The 22747-nt window shown below is 45.2% G+C and overlaps 1 protein-coding gene across 1 annotated transcript in view; it reads left to right on the plus strand.

Annotated features, from left to right (window-relative positions):
- Nucleotides 1–22747, plus strand: part of LOC115108939 (copine-8-like) — a 75252-nt gene that overhangs the window by 24188 nt on the left and 28317 nt on the right. Inside the window, exons 3-6 of the mRNA XM_065009870.1 lie at nucleotides 4026–4072; nucleotides 4191–4294; nucleotides 13172–13211; nucleotides 19122–19124. Coding sequence (XP_064865942.1) covers nucleotides 4026–4072; nucleotides 4191–4294; nucleotides 13172–13211; nucleotides 19122–19124 — 194 coding nt within the window. The remainder of the gene's footprint in view (nucleotides 1–4025; nucleotides 4073–4190; nucleotides 4295–13171; nucleotides 13212–19121; nucleotides 19125–22747) is intronic.

Raw genomic sequence — 22747 nt, forward strand, 5'->3', positions numbered from 1 at the left:
CTGTGAATCAGCAGGCGTTTGCATATGTCAGAGGTTGTAATCTCAGCTCTACTTGACTGAGCAGAAACAGATTGTCATCATATACACCAGCCATAGGTTGCAGGATTCCCTTATTCCCTGCCGATTACAGAAATTCTCCAAATTACATCAAGATTTCTGAAAAATCATGGAACTTTCTGAATTTTTGCAACCCTAACAGCCATATCCGTCATGGAGATAAGGATCCGTCTGTGTAGTGTGTACATATTAGTACATATTTAAATTGAGAACATTTGGGCCACTGTAGGAGATGTGGTCAGACTCAGCACAAGGAGGGAGGAAGGCCATCTGATCCCAGGGGCCTGCTGGCTGGCTTCTGTAGTATGTTTATCCAAGGAGGCACTTGTGCTGTCTCTGCAGTGCTGACGGTACTGGCCTCAGTCACACAGCATTAGACCTCCTCAGCACTGTACTGCAGGCCAGGGGGCCAAAGACACACACACACGCGCGCACACGCACACACACACACACACACACACACACACACACACACACACACACACACACACACACACACACACACATATGCTGGCCACAGGGAGCCTTACACACATTAGGGTAGGCTAGCCTATAAGCCTTGACAACACAACACTGTTGACAACACAACGTGTGTGTTTTCGTGTGTGTGTATGTTCATGTGATTGTGCATGTTCCAACCTAATGCATGGGGACCATATGCAGTCCCAGCTTTCGTTAGCAGCTGACAGGGTTTCTGTGCAGTCAGACAGCTGAGCTCAACCTCACACAACAGCATAACATGACATGACATTACACCACGTACACAACTGCCAGCTCTCTTCAACACTGTTAGCCGAACCCACTGAAACATGCGAGCCCTGACACTGAGGTGGGCCAAGAGCCATGACCTCTGCCATAGCAAGCATGTGATGCTACCACATTATCTCCAGAGCTCTGTTCACTAGCATACATACAGAGCTAGTGAGGGAAGGTAGCATAGAAATATACTGAACAAAATTTCAATGATTTTACAGCGCTACAGTTCATATAAGGAAATCCGTCAATTTAAATAAATGAATTAGGCCCTAATCTATGGATTTCACATGACTGGGCATCGGCACAGCCATGGGTGGGCCCATGAGGTCATAGGCCCACCCACTTGGGAGCCAGGCCCACCCACTGGGGAGCTAGGCCCAGCCAATCAGAATGAGTTTGCCCCCACAAAAGGGCTTTATTACAGACAGAAATACTCCTCAGTTCAGCTGTACAGGTGGCTAGTCTCAGACGATCCTACAGGTGAAGAAGCCAAATGTGGAGGTCCGGAGCTGGCGTGGTTATGCGTGGTCTGCAGTTGTGAGGCCGGTTGGACGTACTGCCACATTCTCTAAAACAACGTTGGATGTGGCTTATGGTGGGGAAATTAACTTTAAATTCTCTAGCAGCAGCTCTGGTGGGCATTCCTGCAGTCATCATGCCAAGTGCATGCTCCCTCAACTTGAGACATCTGTAGCATTGTGACAACTGCACATTTTAGTGGCCTTTTATTGTCCCCAGCACGAGGTGCACCTGTGTAATGATCATTCTGTTTAATCAGCTTCTTGATATGCCACACCTGTCAGGTGGGTGGATTATCTTGGCAAATGTGAAATGCTCACTAACAGGGATGTAAACAAATTTGTGCACAAAATCTGAGAGAAATAAGCTTTTTGTGCATAAGGAACATTTCTGTGATCTTTTATTTCAGCTCATGAAACATGGGACCAACACTTTACATGTTGTGTTTATATTTTTGTTCAGTATAGAATCACTCATCTTAATTCTATGGACAGAGGCTATTGAAGCTTTTTCAGAGGTGGATGGGGGCTCTGACCCCTCTGATTCTGATGAACTGGATTTGATAAAAATGTTACACTGCTCCCAGTGGAAGGAATTGGCTCAGTTTGTGTGTGTGTTTGATTTTAAACAAGATATGTTCTAGTTATTTTGGTCCATATATTTGGGTGGTATCATGTCAAATGTAATTTTACTTGTCACATACACCGAAGTGTACCGAAGTGCTTGTGTTTCCAGATCCAACAGTTCAGTAATAGCTAACAATTCACAGCAATACACACAACCTAAAAGTAAAATAATGGAATTAAGGAATGTATAAATATTAGGATGAGCAATGTCGGAGTGGCATAGACTAAAATACAGTAGAATAGAATACAGTATACACATATGAGATGAGTAAAGAAAAAATATGTAAACATTATTAAAGTGGCTAGTGATTTCAAGTCTATGTATAGAGGGCAGCAGCCACTAAGGTGCAGGGTTACGTAACCGGGTGGAAGCCGCCTAGAGATGGCTATTTAACAGTCTGATGGCCTTGAGATAAAAGCTGTTTTTCAGTCTCTTGGTCCCAGCTTTGATGTACCTGTAATGACCTTGCCTTCTGGATGATAGCGGAGTGAACAGGCAGTATCTCAGGCGGTTGTTGTTCTTGATGATATTTTTGGCCTTCCTGTGACATCCAGTGCTGTAGGTGTGCTGAAGAGCAGGTAGTTTGCCCCCAGTGAAGCGTTGGGCAGACAGCACCACCCTCTGGAGAGCCCTGCGGTTGTGGGCGGTGCAGTTACCGTACCAGGCAATGATACAGCCCGACAGGATGCTCTCAATTGTGCATCTGTAAAAGTTTGTGAGGGTTTTAGGTGCCAAGACAAATTTCTTCAGCCTCGTGAGGTTGAAGAGGCTCTGTTGCGCCTACTTCACCACACTGTCTGTGTAGGTGGACCATTTCAGATCGTCAGTGATGAGTACGCCGAGGAACTTGAAGCTTTCCACCTTCTAAACCGCTGTCCCGTCGATGTGGATTTGATCGTGCTCCCTCCGATTTTTCCTGAAGTCCACAATCAGCTCCTTTATTTTGCAGACATTGAGTGAGAGGTTATTTTCCTTGCACCACACTCCCAGGGCCCTCACCTCCTCTCTGTAGGCTGTCTTGTCATTGTTGGTATTCAAGCCTACTACTGTTGTGTCTGCAAACTTGATGATTGAGTTAGAGGTGTGCGTGGCCATGCAGTCATGGGTGAACAGGGAGTACAGTAGTGGGCTGAGCACGCACCCTTTTGGGGCCCCTGTGTTGATGCTCAGCAAAGTGGAGGTGTTGTTTCCTACCTTCACCACCTGGGGGCGACCCGTCAAGAAGTCCAGGACCCAGTTGTACAGGGCGGGGTACAGACCCCGAGTCTTAAGCTAAAATGTACAACACCCATTGAATATGGCCGGTGTCAGTTGGCAAAACTGTGTAATGAGGTTGTTGCCAGCTGAGCTGGTTAAGCTGTTTTCATGTTATGCAGAGGTAAATAAATAATCTGCCAGAGTGTCAAGTGAACGCTGCGAGAGCAAAACGAGATGGGTGCGGCAAAAGCTTAAGAGGGTGTGAACGATGCTGAATGGGTGTAGACAAAGAAGAGCTCTTCACTAGATACCAAAACATTCAAAGGCCATTCTCTCAAAAGTGAGTTTACATGTTTATCAACTATAAAAGCAGAATTACTTTCCCATTGTTCCTCAAAAATGCAGTGTATGATATACCATGTTGTGGATGTGTGTCTCTGGTTTTATCCAATGTAAAAATAAAAATAAACATTTCAAATTGTGCTACGTAAGACCACATTCAGGAGGATAAGTCACATTAGATGTTTTGACACTAACACTAATTCTAATCAAAAGCTTGATTATAAGTGTGTTACTTTGTTAGTGCGAGAGCAAAAACTAAAAACGTGCACCCCTTTGGTTCCCCAGGACCAGGATTGGGAAACACTGCCTTAGCATTCTTGCACTCTCAACTCTGCCTTTTTTAAAAATGTCTCTGAGAAATATCTTCCTTGTTGCCTGAAAGGCAGAGTTACACTGACATTTAATCAGGGAATATGTCTTAGCCTAGGAGAGAACATTTGTATCTTCTGGGTTTTTCTCATGCCTTGTTTCCTCTGGATTTGAACTGTTGTTTTACTTTTCTTTCTGTTTTTCTTTCCTCTTAACAGTTTGTGTGCTGTATACACAAGGAATCGCCAACAGGGAATGGAGAGAGGTGAGTTGAGGTGAGGGGGGAGAAGGTCCAAGGATCCCTTGGAAGTCAGAGTATTGCCTAATTCATTTGAAATCAATACAAAACCAGTGTCTGTTCCTCCCTCCCTCTTTCTTCATAGTTTAGTCGGACAGAGATGATAAACAACACCCTGAATCCAGACTTTGTCCGGAAATTCACCCTGGACTATTTCTTTGAAGAGAGACAGAATCTACGATTTGACCTGTGAGTTAAGACCGTTCTTAACATTTGTGTGTGTGTGTGTGTGTGTGTGTTTGTTTGAGCATGTTTGGGTGAGAGAGAGTGGTGCTCTGTGTGAGTCTATAAGTTCAAGTTGAGTTAAGAATAAAATTTGTATCAAGTGTGAGAAGGAGATGTCAATGTTCACCTTTTAAATAAAAAGCAAATGACATTTTATTAGTCACATACGCCGAATACAACAGGTGTAGACCTTACAGTGAAATGCTTACTTACGAGCCCCTAACCAACAGTGCAGTTTCAAAAAATATGGTTAAGAATAAGAGATAAAAGTAACAAGTAATTAAAGAGGAGCAGTAAAAAATAACAACATATACAGGGGGGTGCCGGTACAGAGGTAATGTGCGGGGGCACCGGTTAGTTGAGGTAGTATGTACATGTAGGTGGAGTTAATTAAAGTGACTATCAAACAGGCAAAGCATCAACAGAGAGTGACAGTGGTGTGGAGAGGAGGGGGGGGGGGCAATGTGAATAGTCTGGGTAGCCATTTGACTAGATGTTTAGGAGTCTTATGGCTTGGGGGTAGAAGCTGTATAGAAGCCTTGTGAACCTAAACTTGGCGTGCCGGTACTGCTTGCCGTGTGGTAGCAGAGAGAACAGTCTATGAATAGGGTGGCTGGAGACAATTTTAGGGCCTTCCTCTGACACCGCCTGGTATTGAGGTCCTGGATGGCAGGAAGCTTGGCCCCAGTGATGTACTTGGCCGTTCGCACTACCCTCTGTAGTGCCTTGCGGTCGGAGGCCGAGCAGTTGCCATACCAGGCAGTGTAGCAACCTGTCAGGATGCTCTCGATGGTGCGGCTGTAAAACCTTTTGAGGATGTGAGGACCCATGCCTGTCTTTTCAGTCTCCTGAAGGGGAATAGGTTTTGTCGTGCCCGCTTCACAACTGTCTTGTTGTGCTTGGACCATGTTAAGATTAGTGCGGAGGGTGTGCCTACCCTTACCACCTGGGGGCGGTCTGTCAGGAAGTCCAGGATCCAGTTGTAGAGGGAGGTGTTTAGTTCCCGGGATCCTTAGCTTATTGATGAGCTTTGTGTGCACTATGGTGTTGAACGCTGAGCTGTAGTCAATGAATAGCATTCTCACATAGGTGTTCCTTTTGTCCAGGTGGGAAAGGGCAGTGTGGAGTGCAATAGAGACTGCATCATCTGTGGATCTGTTGTGGCGGTATGCAAATTGAGTGCGTCTAGGGTTTCTGGGATGATGGTGTTGATGTGAGCCATGACCAGCCTTTCAGAGCACGTCATGGCTGCAGACGTGAGTGCTACGGGTCGGTAATCATTTAGGCAGGTTACCTTAGCGTTCTTGGGCACATGAACTATGGTGGTCTGCTTGAAACATGTTGGTATTACAGACTCGGACAGGGAGATGTTGAAAATGTCAGTGAAAGCACTTGCTAGTTGGTCAGCGCATGCTCGCAGTATACGTCCTGGTAATCCATCTGGCCCTGCGGCCTTGTGAATGTTGACCTGTCTAAAGGTCTTACTCACATCGGCTGCGGAGAGTGTAATCACACAGTCTTCCGGCTGGTGCTCTCATGCGTGTTTCAGTGTTATTTGCCTCGAAACGAGCATAGAAGTAGTTAAGCTCATCCAATAGGCTCGTGTCACTGGCCAGCTCTCAGCTGTGCTTCCCTTTGTAGTCTGTAATGGTTTGCAGGTCCTGCAACATCCGACGAGTGTCAGAACCGGTGTAGTACGACTCGATCTTAGTCCTGTATTGATACTTTGCCTGTTTGATGGTTCGTCGGAGGGCATAGCGGAATTTCTTATAAGCTTCCAGGTTAGAGTCCTGCTCCTTGAAAGCGGTAGCTCTAGCCTTTAGCTCAGTGCGGATGCTGCCTGTAATCCATGGTTTCTGGTTGGGGTATGTTAGTACGGTCACTGTTGGGACGATGTCATTGATGCACTTAATTATGAAGCCATCGACAGATGTGGTGTACTCCTCAATGCCATTGGAGGAATCCCGGAACATATTCCAGCCTGTGCTAGCAAAACAGTCCTGTAGCATAGCATCTGCTCCATCTGACCAATTTTTTTATTGATCTAGTCACTGGTTCTTCCTGCTTTAATTTTTGCTTGTAAGCAGGAATCAGGAGGATAGCATTTTGTTCAGATTTGTCAAAGGGAGAGCTTTGTATGCATCTGTGTGTGGAGTATAGGTGGTCTGAGTTATTTTCCCTCTGGTTGCACATTTATGTTGATAGAAATTAGGTCAAACTGATTTAAGTTTCCCTGCATTGAAGTCCCCAGCTACTAGTAGCGCCGCCTCTGGGTGAGCGTTTTCTTGTTTGCTTATGGCGGAATACAGCTCATTCAATGCTACCTTAATGCCAGCCTCTGACTGTGGTGTTATGTAAACAGCTACAAAGAATATAGATGAAAGCTCTCTTGGTAGGTAATGTGGTCTGCAGCTTTTCATGAGAAACTCTACCTCAGGCGAGCAATAGCTCGAAACTTCCTTAGATATTGTGCACCAGCTGTTGTCTACAAAAAAATACACAGAACCCCGCCCCTTGTCTTACCAGACACCAGCTGTATTTTGATATTGTCGTTGTTCGGCCACAACTCAGTGAAGCATAAGATGTTACCGTTTTTAATGTCCCTTTGGTAGTTTAATCTTCCCAATAACTCGTCCATTTTATTGTCCAAAGATTGCATGTTTGCGAGCAGAATTGAGGCGAGTGGGGGTTTATTCGATCGCCTCCTTCTCCTCAGAAGGCAGCCCGCCCTCCGGCCTTTCTTTCACGCAGATCAATGGGGTCGGGGCCTGTTCCCGAGGAGGCCGTATATCCTCCACCTCGGGCTAGTCATGAAGTCGTGAAACAGGTTTTCATGTACCGTAATTGCTGGACTATTAAGCGCACCTGAATATAAACCGCACCCACTGAATTATTTAAAAATATGTATTTTGTACATAAATACGCCGCACATGTCTATAAGCCGCAGGTGTCTACCGGTACATTGAAACAAATGAACTTGGTCACTATCTTCCTCCTCCTGTGCACTGAAACCACTGAAGTCATCTCCTTCGGTGTCGGAGATGAATAGCCTCAGAATTGCTTCATCCGATGTTGGATCGTTTTCATTGTCGCTCTCGTCACTTTCATCCGGAGGCAAATACCCCGCTGAGCTCATGCTGCCCCTTCAACACGCAGCAGTCCAGCCTTTCGAAACCCGTTGATGATAGTGGATTTTTTGACAATGCTCCACGCTGTCAGGACCCACTGGCAGACTTGACCATAAGTTGCTCTTCGCATGCAGCCCGTTTTAGTGAAGGATTTCTCCCCACTTGTCATCCAAGACTCCCACTGAACAAGGAGCGCCACCTTAAATGCACGATTTACACTGATGTCGATTGGCTGCAAATACTTTGGGCCATCTGCTTTTCTTCCCTCTGAAAGCCTTTGTTGTCTTTTTGCACTGAGTCAGTTCCTCACGCTGCTGTTTCCAACGTCTTATCATCGACTCATTAAGGCCAAGCTCCCGTGCAGCAGCTCTCTGTCCTTTTCCAACAGCCAGATCGATCGCCTTCAACTTGAAAGCTGCATCGTATGCATTTCTCCGTGACTTTGCCATGATGAGGGTGACAAAATTACTACCGTAATCAGAATGATGGGAAGTTTGAGCGCGCTCGATTTCTACGTCACATTATGTGACGGTGCTCAGTTTTTTGGCGGCATGAATCTTGTGAAAGCGGGAAAAATCCATAAATTAGCCGCGTCATTGTATAAACCGCGAGGTTCAAAGCGTGGGAATAAAGTAGCGGCTTATAGTCCAGCAATTACGGTAACTTTTTTTCTATATTTCGGTATAAATTCCCCTTTATGGGATGTTTTGGAACATTCATACGTTCATAGGGCAAAATAAGGTTTTAGAAAGACGGATAAAAATAACAGTTGTGAGACGTGAATATGATGCTGTTTGTTTAAGAGCTATGCGGTAAACAGAGGTACATATTCATTTTCTGCCTGCGTGTGTGTGAATGCCTGCCTGGGTGTTTGGTCGGTGAGAGTATGAGTAGGTTTGAGAGACAGAGAGAGCGTGAGGGTATGCGTGTGTTTGGGTTACAGAGGGAGTGATAAGGAAAAGAAGATTGTGTTTGTAGCGTGTGTTTGTAGCTTAGCTCTGTTGTGAGTGGGTGAGCATCAGGCTGTATTACCATCTACACTGATGGCCTTCCAACAGCTCTTAGCAAAGAGCCGGCGGCCGAGGCTCTGCCACACTGACATTTTACATTTGAGTCATTTAGCAGGCGCTCTTATCCAGAGAGTATTACAGTTAGTGCATTCATGTTAATATAGCTAGGTAAGACAACCACATACAGTTGAAGTCCGAAGTTTACATACACTTTAGCCAAATACATTTAAACTCAGTTTTTCACAATTCCTGACATTTAATCCTCGTATAAATTCCCTGTGTTAGGTCAGTTAGGATCACCACTTTATTTTAAGAATGTGAAATGTCAGAATAATAGTAGAGAGAATGATTTATTTCATCACATCCTCAGTGGGTCAGAAGTTTACATACACTCAATTAGTATTTCGTAGCATTGACTTTGTTGTCCTTAAGCCATTTTGCCACAACTTTGGAAGTTGTCCATTTGGAAGACCCATTTGCGACCAAGCTTTAACTTAACTTAACTGATGTCTTGACATGTTGCTTCAATATATCCACATCATTTTCCTGCCTCATGATACCAATCTATTTTGTGAAGTGCACCAGTCCCTCCTTCAGCAAAGCACCCCCACAACATGATGCTGCCACCCCCGTGCTTCACGGTTGGGATGGTGTTCTTCGGCTTACAAGCTTCCCCCTTTTTCCTCCAAACATAACGATGGTCATTATGGCCAAACAGTTCTATTTTTGTTTCATCAAACCAGAGGACATGTCTCAAAAAAGTACAATCTTTGTCCCGATGTGCAGTTCAAACCGTAGTCTGGCTTTTTTATGGCGGTTTTGGCACAGTGGCTTCTTCCTTGCTGAGCGGCCTTTCAGGTTATGTCAATATAGGACTCGTTTTTACAGTGGATATATATACTTTTGTCCCTGCTTCCCACAGCATCTTAACAAGGTCCTTTGCTGTTGTTCTGGGGTTGATTTGCACTTTTCGCACCAAAGTGCATTCATCTCTAGGAGACAGAATGCATCTCCTTCCTGAGTGGTATGATGGCTGCGTGGTCCCATGGTGTTCATACTTGCGTGCTATTGTTTGTACAGATGAACGTGGTACCCCTCAGGCATTTGGAAATTGCTCCCAAGGATGAACACAATTTGTGGAGGTCTGCAATTTTTTTTCTGAGTTCTTGGCTAATTTCTTTTGATTTTCCCATGACGTCAAGCAAAGAGGCACTGAGTTTGAAGGTAAGCCTTGAAATACATCCACAGGTACACCTCCAAATTTAGTCAATTAGCCAGAAGCTTCTAAAACCATGACATAATTTTCTGGAATTTTCCAAGCTGTTTAAAGGCAGTCAACTTAGTGTATTTTAACTTCTGACCCACTGGAATTGTGATACAGTGAATTATGAGTGAAATAATCTGTCTGTAAGCAATTGTTGGAATGATTACTTGTGTCATGCACAAAGTAGATGTCCTAACCGACTTGCCAAAACTATAGTTTGTTTACAAGAAATGTTGTGGAATGGTTGAAAAACTAGTTTCAATGACTCCAACCTATGTGTATGTTAACTTCCGACTTCAACTGTATCATAGAAATTGTATTTGCCGTGGGGATAAGACTGAATGAGATGTCTCATTTAAGATACTCTTTGAATAGGTAGGGTTTTCAGCTGACGTCTTGTAGGTGTGGGATAGTTAAGAGACAGAGGCGGCAGTGCTAGGGTAGGAATGTATGGTTTGAGCCTGAAGGTAGAGAGTCAGTTCCTCTTGCAGCTTTGTTGGCAAGCACCATGGTCTTGTCATAGATGCGAGCTTCGACTGGAAGCCAGTGGAGAGTGCATAGAAGCTGCGTGACATGGAAGAACTAGGGAAGGTTGAACACCAGGCGAGCTACAGCATTCTGGATAAGTTGCAGGTGTTTGATGGTACAAGTGGGAGGCCCGCCCAGCCAACAGAGAGATGCAGTAGTCCAGATGGGAGATTACAAGTCCCTGGATTAGGACCATCACCTCTTCCTGTGTGAGGGGAAAAATTGTACTCTGTAGATGTTGTAGAGCATGAACCTGCAGGAGTGAGTCACTGCTTTTATGTTTGCCGAGTGTGTTGTCCAGGGTCACGTTTATTTGTACTCTGGAAGGCGGACACTGTGGAGTTGTTCACCGTGATGGAGAAGTCTTGGAGCTGGCAGGCCATCTCCGGGAGGCAGAGCAGCTATGTATATCCTCACTAGTCACATGATTTCATCTGGAGAGAGAGGGGAGAAAGAGGTCAAGGCGTTGGGTACCTCTGTGTGAGTGAGGGCAGTGGACTCAATATGCTGAGTGAAGGAGGAGCGGAAGTCGTCAATATTCTTTCCAAAGTGGTTGACAAAGTTGTCCAGGGAGAGGGAGGTGGGGGAAGATTAGAGAAGAAGGAAAAGAGTTTCCCTAAGTTGGAGGCAGAGGCTTGACATTTTGAGTGATAGAAAAGCTGCTTTAGCAGCAGATACAGAGGAAGAGAAGGTAGAGAGGAGGGAGTGGAAGGATGTAATTTTCCTCCGGAAATGTCGTTTTTCCTCCATTATCTCTCCGCTTCCCGCAGCCCTGTTCTGTTAGCATGAAGTGAGTCAGTCTGCCACTGAGTTGGGAGGGCCAAGCTGGCCGGGAGAAAAGGGGACAGTGAGAGTCAAAGCATGTGAAAAGGGAGGAGAGTAGGGTCGAAGAGCCAGTCAGGAGACAGGAGGATTTAGCAGAAGGGAGAGATGATAGGATAGAAAGAACAAAGATTCCAATGTTGCATTACCATCTGGGCAGGGGCTGACTGGGTAGGTGTGGAGGAGAGATGGAGAGAAAATTTTAAAAAGTAGTGATCAGAGACCTGGATGGGGGTTGCAGTGATATTAGTAGGCGGACAGGATCTAGTAAAGATGAGGTCAAACGCATTACCTGAGTTGTGAGTGGGAAGGGCCTGGGAAATGGTGAGATCGAAAGATGAAGAGGGGGATTTTTTTTAATCAAAAGCAGACATCGGGAGGTTGAAGTCGCCCAGTACGATAAGTTGTGAGCCATCGTCAGGAAATTAGCTTATCAAAGTGTCAAACACACTGAGGAACTCTCCAAGTGCACCTGGTGGATGGTAAATGACAACAATGTTACAGGGATACTTTGGGATTTTGGCAATGAGGCCCTTTATCTACTTCCACAGAGTGAGATGAATTCGTGGATACCATTTTTACCCATAGACTTCCAGTAATTCCACTAACGCTAGTTAGCATTGGCTCGCAAATCTAACTCTGACTGAACACATAGACATAAAATGGTATTCACGAGTTCATCTTACTCTGGGGAAGCAGACAAAGAGGGCCTCTTAAACTAAATCCAAACGCATCCTTTAAGCTTCAGTGGACAAGTGACAGTGACCGCATGGAATGCAAATGAGGAGATGGACAGGTGAGCAAGGGGAAAAAGAGAAAATCTACACTTAGCAGAAATGAGTAACCCTGTGCCACCACCACGACGACTAGATGCTCACAGACTATGAGAGAATGTGTAGTCAGATGAAGAGCGAACAACTGGAGTAGCAATGTTCTCTGGGGTAATCCATGTCTCCATCAGGACTGAACTCGGCCTTGTTGATTGCAGATTTGCAGTTCAAAACGCTGCTGGAGACCAGGAATTCCACATGGGTTGTGTGCACAGTGTACACAAAATTAGAAGGGTTGCAGCCACAGGGTGGGGAGGGTCTGTAAAATGTACAGGGAGAGGAGCAAAGAGGTATAGAAAACATGCACATAGTTGACAAAGCTACAAAAGAGTGCAATTAGGTCATCTGAAAATAACTAGGTAAGATACTAAAGTGAGAGAGTGGTGTGAAGCCTTCCTCGTATTCCTTCCTCATAAGGAAGTGTGTGTGACACACACACACATTTATCCAACCAGGAAAGCAGCCTGCCACACACGCTCAGCCGCCCGGGGGCATCCTCTCTGACAAACTCTCTCACATCAAATCAAATTTTATTAGTCACATGCGCCGAATACAACATGTGTAGACCTTACTGCGAAATGCTTACGAGCCCCTAACCAACAAAGCAGTTTAAAGAATGTGTGTTTTTGTGTGTGGGTGAGACAGAGCATGTGCAGCCAAATGCATGTCGGTGTTTTTTTCTTCTCCTTCTCATTAAATGAATCATTTATGAATATTTGTGAGTGACCGAGGCAAAGACGAATAGAACATTACGCACACCTGTGCATTCTGCCGTCGGCGGGTCGGTTGCGTATCACTGTTCCCTTGTCTTATGGAATTACGTTTGCACCAACGTGGTATTGGATCATCTCTCTCCTTCTCTCAGCTGCTTGGGTGTCGGATCTCTTTTTTTATCTTACATGGCACTCTGTCTGTACAGAGAAACAGATACCATCACACCTGCACACAGACACACACACACAAGCACACACACCTGCGCATGCACCCGCTCACACACAAGCTTGCACGCACTCATTAAAACACACGCACAGGGATATACTGCACTACAATAGAATTGCTCTCAGCATTTTTCTTTTTGAAAAGCGTCAGCACACAGGTTGCACTTGTTTTTAAAATTTTAAATAGTTTATGTAGAACCTCCATTCTTGCTATGTCTGAGTGTTTATAACCATTGTCGCTGGCTGCCGAGCCTTTTTGTAAAATAGTACAATGATTTTCCGCAAACAGCGATTTATACGTAATTGTCTGTTTCTGTCCAGGTACGACCTCGACTCGAAGAGCGACAACCTGTCTAAACATGTGAGTTGCCTTTTCCATCTCATGCGTAACCACTCTCACTGTTTAGTAATGATCTCATGGGACACAGACGGATATTCTCTAGAAATCCTTCTAGTCCCAAACCATATTACAGACATGAAGCCAGGTAACTTCTCCAGCAGTGTAGCCTCAACTCCAGCTCCTCAGCCTCAGCTCCAGCCCCAGCTCAGAAATGCCATCATTTAGTGTTTTGTTGATGGTGGTGCAAAACGCTGTCTCAGGCACCGCTCCAGAATCTCCCATAGGTGTTCAGTTGAGATCTGGTGACTGAGACGTGCGCACGTACACACACACTTTCAACCCCCTATGCTCCTTTGAGACCCCACTTTCACTGTCACTGAAATCTGTTCTTCTAGCCAAAGGAACCAAAATAATGGGCAACTGGGCATTTTTACACATGACCATTGATTGTTTGTTAGGTATCTCAGGAACCCTGCCTCTGTGGAAGAACCTGGTTTCAATATACTTTTGTATCGCTAATTTACTCAAGTGTTTATTTTATTTTGACAGTTACCTGTAACTGTATATGATTCAACAAAATAATAATATAAGATAAAGGCATACTTCTCTCCGAAGGGACTCAGAACCTTTTTTCTATGTGTATGTGGTCTATGTGGGAATCAGACCTACAACCGTGGCATTAGTAGCGCCAACCATACCAACCTTACCAACCTTACCAATTGAGCCAGATCAAATGCTGTATTTCCATTGTTTGAGCCATTGTGTCATTTACATTTTTGTATGCAACCTTTAAGAACAAATTATTACAATGACGGCCTACCCCGGCCAAACCTGGACAATGCTGGGCCAATTGTGTGGTGCCCTGTGGGACTCTCAATCACGGCCGGATGTGATACAGCCTGGATTTGAATCAGGGACTGTAGTGACGCCTCTTGCACTGAGATGCAGTGCCTTAGACCGCTGCGCCACCTGGGAGACCAAATGGTTCTAAGGCACTGTATTTCATATCTCCCGGCTAGCTGAAAGGGTCCATAAGCCAATTCTTGGGCTACAATACCTATTTTGCCAATTGGCCTGGACCATTTTACTGCCGACACGGAGCCCCGCCGATCCATCACGACTGGTCTGCAGACATAACTGTCCGAGGGGGTTTCAACAGGCTCCTCCGTCGCGACATCCCCTGAAGGCCCATCCGCTAGCCTGCTAGCCCCAGCCCGCTAGCTGTCTGAATCGCCGTGTCTCCAGCTCGCCTAGCTACTTACTAGACCCTATGGTCACTCGGCTACGCATGCCTTTCCCAAATGTAAATATGTCCTGTCCATTGCTGTTTTGGTTAGTGATTATTGTCTTATTTCACTGTAGAGCCTCCAGCCCTGCTCAATATGCCTTAGCTAGCCCTTTTGTTCCAACCCCCACACATGCGGTGACCTCACCTGGCTTAAATTACGTCTCTAGAGACAAAACCTCTCTCATCGTCACTCAATGCTTAGGTTTACCTCCACTGTACTCACATCCTACCATACCCTTGTCTCTATATGGTTAACCTAGGCCCTGCAGCACTTAGCCTCACTCCCATTCCCCAGGCTCTCTCATTTGTTGACTTATGTAACTGTAAAAGCCTTGGTTTCATGCATGTTAACATTAGAAGCCTCCTCCCTAAGATTGTTTTATTCACTGCTTTAGCACACTCCTTCAACCCGGATGTCCTAGCTGTCTCTGAATCCTGGCTTAGGAAGGCCACCAAAATTCATTCCTGAAATTTCCATTCCCAACTATAACATTTTCCGACAAGATAGAACTGCCGAAGGGGGCGGAGTTGCAATCTACTGCAGAGATAGCCTGTCAAACTATCCAGGTCTGTGCCCAAACAACTTGAGTTTCTATTTTTAAAAACCCACCTTTTCAGAAACAAGTCTCTCACCGTTGCCGCTTGTTATAGACCCCCTTCAGCCCCCAGCTGTGCCCTGGTCACCATATGTGAATTGATTGTCCCCCATCTATCTTCGGAGTTCGTACTGTTAGGTGACCTAAACTGGGACATGCTTAACACCCCGGTTGTCCTACAATCTAAACTAGATGCATCTCACACAAATTATCAAGGATCCTACCAGGTACAACCCTAAATCTGTAACCATTAGGTACAGGGTAGCAAGGTAGCGGCAGGGTAGCCTAGTGGTTAGAGCGTTGGACTAGTAACCGGAAGGTTGCAAGTTCAAACCCCCGAGCTGACAACGTACAAATCTGTCATTCTGCCCCTGAACAGGCAGTTAGCCCACTGTTCCTAGGCTGTCATTGAAAATAAAAATGTGTTCTTAACTGACTTGCCTGGTTTAAACAAAGGTTATAAAATTAATGTATGTAACCCTGTTAGATATCATCTTGACCAACTTGCCCTCTAAATACACCTCTGTTGTCTTCAACCAGGATCGCAGCGATCATTACCTCATTGCCTGCGTGCGTAATGGGTCCGCTGTCAAATGACCACCCCTCATCACTGTCAAACACTCCCTAAAACACTTCAGTAGAGGATGCATGCATTTCTCTTTTAAAGTGCTTTCCTCTCCATCTTAAATAAGCACGCCTCATTCAAAAAATGTAGAACTTAACCCTAACCCTTGGTTCACCCCAGACTTGACTATCCTTGACCAGCACAATAACATCCTGTGGCGTTCTGCATTAGCATCGAATAGCCCCGCGATATGCAACTTTTCAGGGAAGTCAGGAACCAATATACACAGTCAGTTAGGAAAGCTAAGGCTAGCTTTTTCAAACAGAAATTTGCATCCTGTAGCACTAATTCCAAAAGGTTTTGGGACACTGTAAAGTCCATGGAGAATAAGAGCACCTCCTCCCAAAGGATAGGAAACGTTGTCACCACCAATAAATCTACGATAATCAGTAATTTCAATATTTTCTTCGGTTGGCCATGCTTTCCACCTGGCTACCCCTACCCCGGCCAACACCTCAGCACCCCCTGCAGCAGCTTTCCCTAGCCCCCCCACCCACTTCTCCTTCACCCAAATCCAGACAGCTGATGTTCTGAAAGAGCTGCAAAATCTGGATCCCTACGAATCAGCTGGGCTAGACAATCTGGACCCTCTCTTTCTAAAATGATCCGCCAAAATTGTTTCAACCCTTATTACTAGCCTATTCAGCCTCTCTTTCGTATCATCTGAGATCCCAAAAGATCGGAAAGCTGCCGTGTGCATCCCCCTCTTCAAAGGTGGAGACACTCTAGACCCAAATCCATCCTGTCCTGCCTTTCTAAAATCTTCGAAAGCCAAGTTAACAAACAGATTACCGACCATTTTGAATCCCACCGTACCTTCTCCACTATGCAATCTGGTTTCCGAGCTGGTCATGGGTGAACCTCAGCAAAGCTCAAGATTCTAAACAATATCATAACTGCCATTGATAAAAGACAGTACTGTGCAGCCGCCTTCATCGACGTGGCCAAGGCTTTCGACTCTGTCAATCATCACATTTTTATCAGGAGACTCCACAGGATGGCTTCGCAAATGACTGGTTCACCAACTACTTCTCAGATAGAGTTCAGTGTGTCAAATCGGAGGGCCTGTTGTCCGGAACCTCTGGCAGTCTCTATGGGTGTGCCACAGGGTTCAATTCTCGGGCCGACTCTTTTCTCTGTATATGTCAGTGCTGCTGGTGATTCTCTGATCCACCTCTACGCAGACAACACCATTCTGTATACATCCAGCCCTTCTTTGGACACTGTGTTAACAAACCTCCAAACGAGCTTCAATGCAATACAACACTCCTTCAGTGGCCTCCAACTGCTTTTAAACGCATGTAAAACCAAGTGCATGCTCTTCAAACGATTGCTGCCCGCACCGTCCCGCCCGACTAGCATCACTACTCTGGACGGTTCTGACTGAATATGTGGACAACTACAAATACCTACGTGTCTAGTTAGACTGTGAACTCTCCTTCCACTCAAATTAAGCATCTCCAATCCAAAATTAAATCTAGAATCGGCTTCCTATTTCACAACAAAGCCTCTCTCACTCATGCTGCAAAAAAAAATACCCTGTAAAACTGACCATCCTACCGATCTTCGACTTCGGCGATGTCATTTACAAAATAGCCTCCAAAACTCTACTCAGCAAATTGGATGTACTCTATCACAGTGCCATCCATTTTGTCACCAAAGCCCCATATACTACTCGTTGGCTGGCCCTCACTACATATCTCGTTGGCTGGCCCTCACTACATATTCGTCGTCAAACCCACTGGCTCCAGGTCATCTACAAGTCTATGCTAGATAAAGCCCCACCTTATCTCAGCTCACTGGTCACCATAGCAAAACCCACCCGTAACACGTGCTCCAGCAGGTATATTTCACAGGTCATCCCCAAAGCCAACACTCCCTTTGGCCGCCTTTCCTTCCAGTTCCCTGCTGCCAAAGACTGGAACGACTTTCAAAAATCAATGAAGCTGCCTCCCAGGTGGCGCAGTGGTTAAGGGCGCTGTACTGCAGCGCCAGCTGTGCCACCAGAGATTCTGGGTTTGCGCCCAGGCTCTGTCGTAACCGGCCGCGACCGTGAGGTCTGTGGGGCGATGCACAATTGGCCTAGCGTCGTCCGCGTTAGGAAGGGTTTGACCGGGAGGGATATCCTTGTCTCATCGCGCACCAGCGACTCATGTGGTTGGCCGGGCGCAGTGCACGCCAACCAAGATTGCCAGGTGCACGGTGTTTCCTCCGACACATTGGTGCGGCTGGCTTCCGGGTTGGATGCGCGCTGTGTTAAGAAGCAGTGCGGCTTGGTTGGGTTGTGTATCGGAGGACGCATGACTTTCAACCTTCGTCTCCTCCGAGCCCGTACAGGAGTTGTAGCGATGAGACAATTGGATACCACGGAATTGGGGAGAAAAAGGGGTTAAAATAAAAAATAATAAAAAAATAAAAAACTCACTGAAGCTGGAGTCTTATATCTCCCTCTCTAACATTAAGCATCAGCTGTTAGAGCAGCTTACCGATCACTGTACCTTTCCACAGCCGATCTGTAAATAGCACACCGAACTACCTTATCCCCATATTGTTACTTATCCTCTTGCTCTTTTGCACCCCAGTATCTCTACTTGCACATCATTATCTGCACATCTATCACTCCAGTGTTAATGCTAAATTGTAATTATTTCGCCTATTTATTGCCTTGCCTCCCTACTCTTCTACATTTGCACACACTGTACATAGATTTTTCTATTGTGTTATTGACTCTACGTTTGTTTATGTGTAACTCTGTGTTGTTTTGTCGCACTGCTTTTCTTTATCTTGGCCAGGTGAGAACTTGTTCCCAACTGGCCTACCTGGTTAAATAAAGGTGAAATAAGAAAATAACATACTGAACAAAAATATGAACGCAATATGCAACAATTTAAAAGATTTTACTGCGTTACAGTTCATAGAAGGAAATTAGTCAATTTAAATGCATAAATTAAGCCCTAATCTATGGATTTCACATGACTGGGCAGGAGCGCAGCCATGGGTGGGCCCGGGAGGGCATAGACCTACCCAATGGGGATCCAGGCCCAGCCAATCAGAATGAGTTTTTCACCTCAAAAGGGCATTATTACAGACAGAAATACTCAGAAATACCTCAGTTCATCAGCTCTCCGGGTGGCTGGGCTCAGACGGTCCTGAAGAAGCCAGATGTGGAGGTCCTAGGCTGACATGGTTGCACGTGGTCTGCGGTTGTGAGGCCGGTTGGACATACTGCCGAATTCACTAAAAACGACTTTGGAGGTGGCTTATGGTAAATAAATTAACATTAAAGTCTCTAGCAACAGCTCTGGTGGACATTCCTGCAGTCAGCATGCCAATTGCATGCTCCCTCAAGACTTGAGACATCTGTGGCATTGTGTTGTGACAAAACTGCACATTTTAGAGTGGCCTTTTATTGTCCCCAGCAGAAGGTACACCTGTGTAATGATCATGCTTTTTAATCAGCTTCTTGATATGCCACACCTGACAGGTGGATGGATTATGTTGGCAAGGGTTGTTGCTGTTAAAGAGAATATGTTCTCAGTCAACTTACCTGGTAAAATAAGGGTTACATAAAAATGTCAATTGCTTGTGTTTCTTGGCCCAAGCAAGTCTCTTCTTATTGGTGTCCTTTAGTAGTGGTTTCTTTGTAGCAATTCAACCACGAAGGCCTGATTCACGTTACTTGAATTCTGTGAGGCATTTATTTGGGCTGCAATCTGAGTTGCAGTTAACTCTAATGAATTTATCCTCTGCGGCAGAAGTAACTCTGGGTCTTCCTTTCCTGTGGCGGTCCTCATGAGAGCCAGTTTCCTCATAGCGCCTGATGTTTTTTTTTGCGACTACTCTTGAAGACACTTTCAAAGTTCTTTGTTTTCCACATTGACTGACCTTTGTCTTAAAGTGAACTGTCGTTTCTCTTTGCTTATTTGAGCTGTTTTTGCTATAATATGGACTTGGTCTTTTACCAAATATTCTGTATACCACCCATACCTTGTCACAACACAACTGATTGGCTCAAACGCATTACAAAGAAAATAATTTCCACAAATGAATTTAACAAGGCACACCTGTTGAATTGAAATCCATTCCAGGTGACTACCTCATGAAGCTGGTTGAGAGAATGCCAAGAGTGTGCAAAGCTGTCATCAAAGAAAAAGGTGGCTACTTTACTACATGATTCCATGTGTTATTTCATAGTTTTGATGTCTTCACTTTTACTCTACAATGTAGAAAATAGTACAAAATTAAGAAAAACACTTGAATGAGTAGGTGTGTCTAAACCTTTGACTGGTAATGTATATTCTCGTTACCTCTCATTCACAGATGTCCATTTCAATGAACTTGGGTGTACCTGGAACTACTACCACTCTTGTTGTCAGAGTCAGAGAATGCATTTGGTATCATGGCTGCAAGGATTAGGATTCTTGGTCGCCCAATCGAGTGTAGCCCTGAAAAGGCTAAGGGCAGTCTCCAAATTCCAGGGCGACATTTCTTGCAAGTTAAACAAGTTGAAGGATCCCCCCACCCCCGGACGTGTGCCATGGCAGGAAGACGTGGTTAGGAGAGGACAACTCAACCCAAGGCCAAGCAGTCATGCAGAAAAGGCCTTTGTTTGAACTGCTCACACACCCCTTGATGGACACACAGACCCAGTTCTTTGTGTGCACTGTGAACCAAAGTACTTTGGCCTAAAATTTAGAGTTTTAATCTTGTTAATAAAATGAAACCCGATTCTATGATGTCTCAGCGAGCAGTAATTTAGATTCAATGCATGTTCAAATAGAATGCATTGAAACACCTTGTATTGAGATGAAGAAATGCCAACAGAGCTTTTTCAGCACACAAAAATAAACCTGTATTCTTGCTTATGGGCTCTGAAAGTAAACCACAATACAAAAGTGTCCGAAACCAGACAAGTAAACAAGTGTCTATGGAATAAAATTGAAGTCTGTGTAGTTACAAATATTTCTGATCAGTGTAACAGTGTCTGCTATGAACAGACGTGTGAACAACAAAAGTGTCTATGGAATAAGATGAAAGTCTGGTGCCTGGCACCAGAGATGTCAGAACAACAACAGAACAAGTGGATTTCACTGTGTTCCCAGTTGTTCGGTTCCATGTCCTCTTCTTGAAGTCATACACAAACTCATGCAGCTGGTGATCTAATTCCTGCCAGAGTTTTGGCGAGAGTTCTCCCATGAAATCAGCTATAGGTGCCAGGGCCCTGTGGATAGGATGAGAAGAGGGGTGGGGAAATTAGTGCCTGGAGAGCAGTGTGTATGGTGAGGCGAGGAGGAAAAATCACAACAGAAGAGAGGAAAGGGGATCGGAGGGAAGGAGGAGTCTGAAAATATTTGTATTTACCTCTGGGATAAGTCTTCAATCATTTGCAATGCCTTTGCGAGTGATGTGTTAAGTGCTGAGTCTGCATGTCCTTTCTCCCTTCTCACACCAATGCTACTTCTGCTGCTGTTCTGTGGCACTGGGAGGAGCAAGCCAGTAGAGTAGGTCTTGGAGGTGAGCCCAGGATAGAGCTTCCCAGGTCCTGCATGGAGATTGTTTCTAATTCTGCACTGCAGCTCAGTGCGTGAGATGGGCTGGGGCCGATGACCAGTCAATTCCTGAGGGCAGATGTAGTGCTTGGGCCAGTAATAGGCAGTGCTGGGGGCGCAGAGAACGAAACCAGGTGCTGTCTCCATTCACTGGTGTTTGTGCCTTAAAATAAAAAAGTTTAGTACACATATCCAAACCATCCAAAACGATCAATGAACATAATATCAAATATCATTAACCGAGATTACAATAGACTATATAATGTTGTAAACGTCCTGGCCTAGCTTCTTATCTCTGTTCAAACGTTCGCACATTTTTGACTAGCTGGGCCTTGCTACCAAACTTTGACTTTGGTGTTACCAATGTGGGAAGCTTATGATTTTCGTTCTCTGACAAAATTATTTTTGATCAAAAGTTGTAAAGATCTTTAGTTTAGTTGGTTGGCTTGCTTTCACTGCACGACTATGCTGCTAGGCTAGCTAGCAACTAGCCAGCCGTGTAGCTAGCGCCAGAAGGCTAGCTATTGTTAGCAAAACATGGCTACTCTTTTCATCAACTACAATAGAAAATACAATATACCTCATCCTTCGGTGAAGACGGCATGTTGCTTTCAGTCTTCCCATGCTCCTTCCTGAAGTAGCCTTTCCACCGGCATCTCCACTTGCCCTTGTTTCCTTTCTTTGCCTTGAAAAACTTGTTGCCAAACCTACCCCACTTTTTCCAACAAGTGGTTTGTTCGGATTCCAGTGTCTCCTCAATCTCCCTACATGAATTTTCATGTACATGATGGTCTTTATATAAGGCACGGCTAGAATTGTAGTTGCGAAGGTATTTCTGTACCTACTCGGTCAACCGATGCTCAAAGTTGTCGTTCGCCAGGTTGAATCCACGCCGAGATACGGGCTGAACCTACAAGAAGAAGAAACTTGCGTCACCCCTACAGTTGACTAATCACGGACGAAGGGGCACAGACTTTCCAAACTTTGGCTGGCCTTGAGAAAAATGTTTGATTGCCAGCACAGCTGACAAAGCCCTAGCTGAACACCAAAATGAACAAAATGTCATCATAATATATGCATAAACTGTTCCGAACTGTTTCGGTTGGGAAGCATGCGCCCACCTATAGCCTAGCTGAGACTAGGCCTATTCTCCGGTTCTGATGTGTACAAACCTGTCCCTCTTTGCCTCTACTGGAAAGCTCACCACCACTTTTAGCCCGTCCCGCATATTAGTGACAGCACAATCCCCCGGCTGTTCTAAAATATACACTGAAGGAGGGATGGCTGTTTTCCACACTCTCTCTTTCCGAAGAAGAGCAATGGGCCCAAGTTGCACGGTGGGACAAAAGGAGAGGAGTGATAATCACCGACAGGCAGAATAGATCCTGGGAGCAGCTTTCTGCCCGCTGGACCAAACACAGCTCGTCTGTCAAGTGAATTTATTATACGCAGAGCCAGGCTGGGCCCAGTAGCATAGTACAAGGCCTCACTCTTTTGAG

This window comes from Oncorhynchus nerka, linkage group LG25, assembly GCF_034236695.1.
Source record: "Oncorhynchus nerka isolate Pitt River linkage group LG25, Oner_Uvic_2.0, whole genome shotgun sequence".
In the NCBI taxonomy this organism is placed as follows: Eukaryota; Metazoa; Chordata; class Actinopteri; order Salmoniformes; family Salmonidae; genus Oncorhynchus; species Oncorhynchus nerka.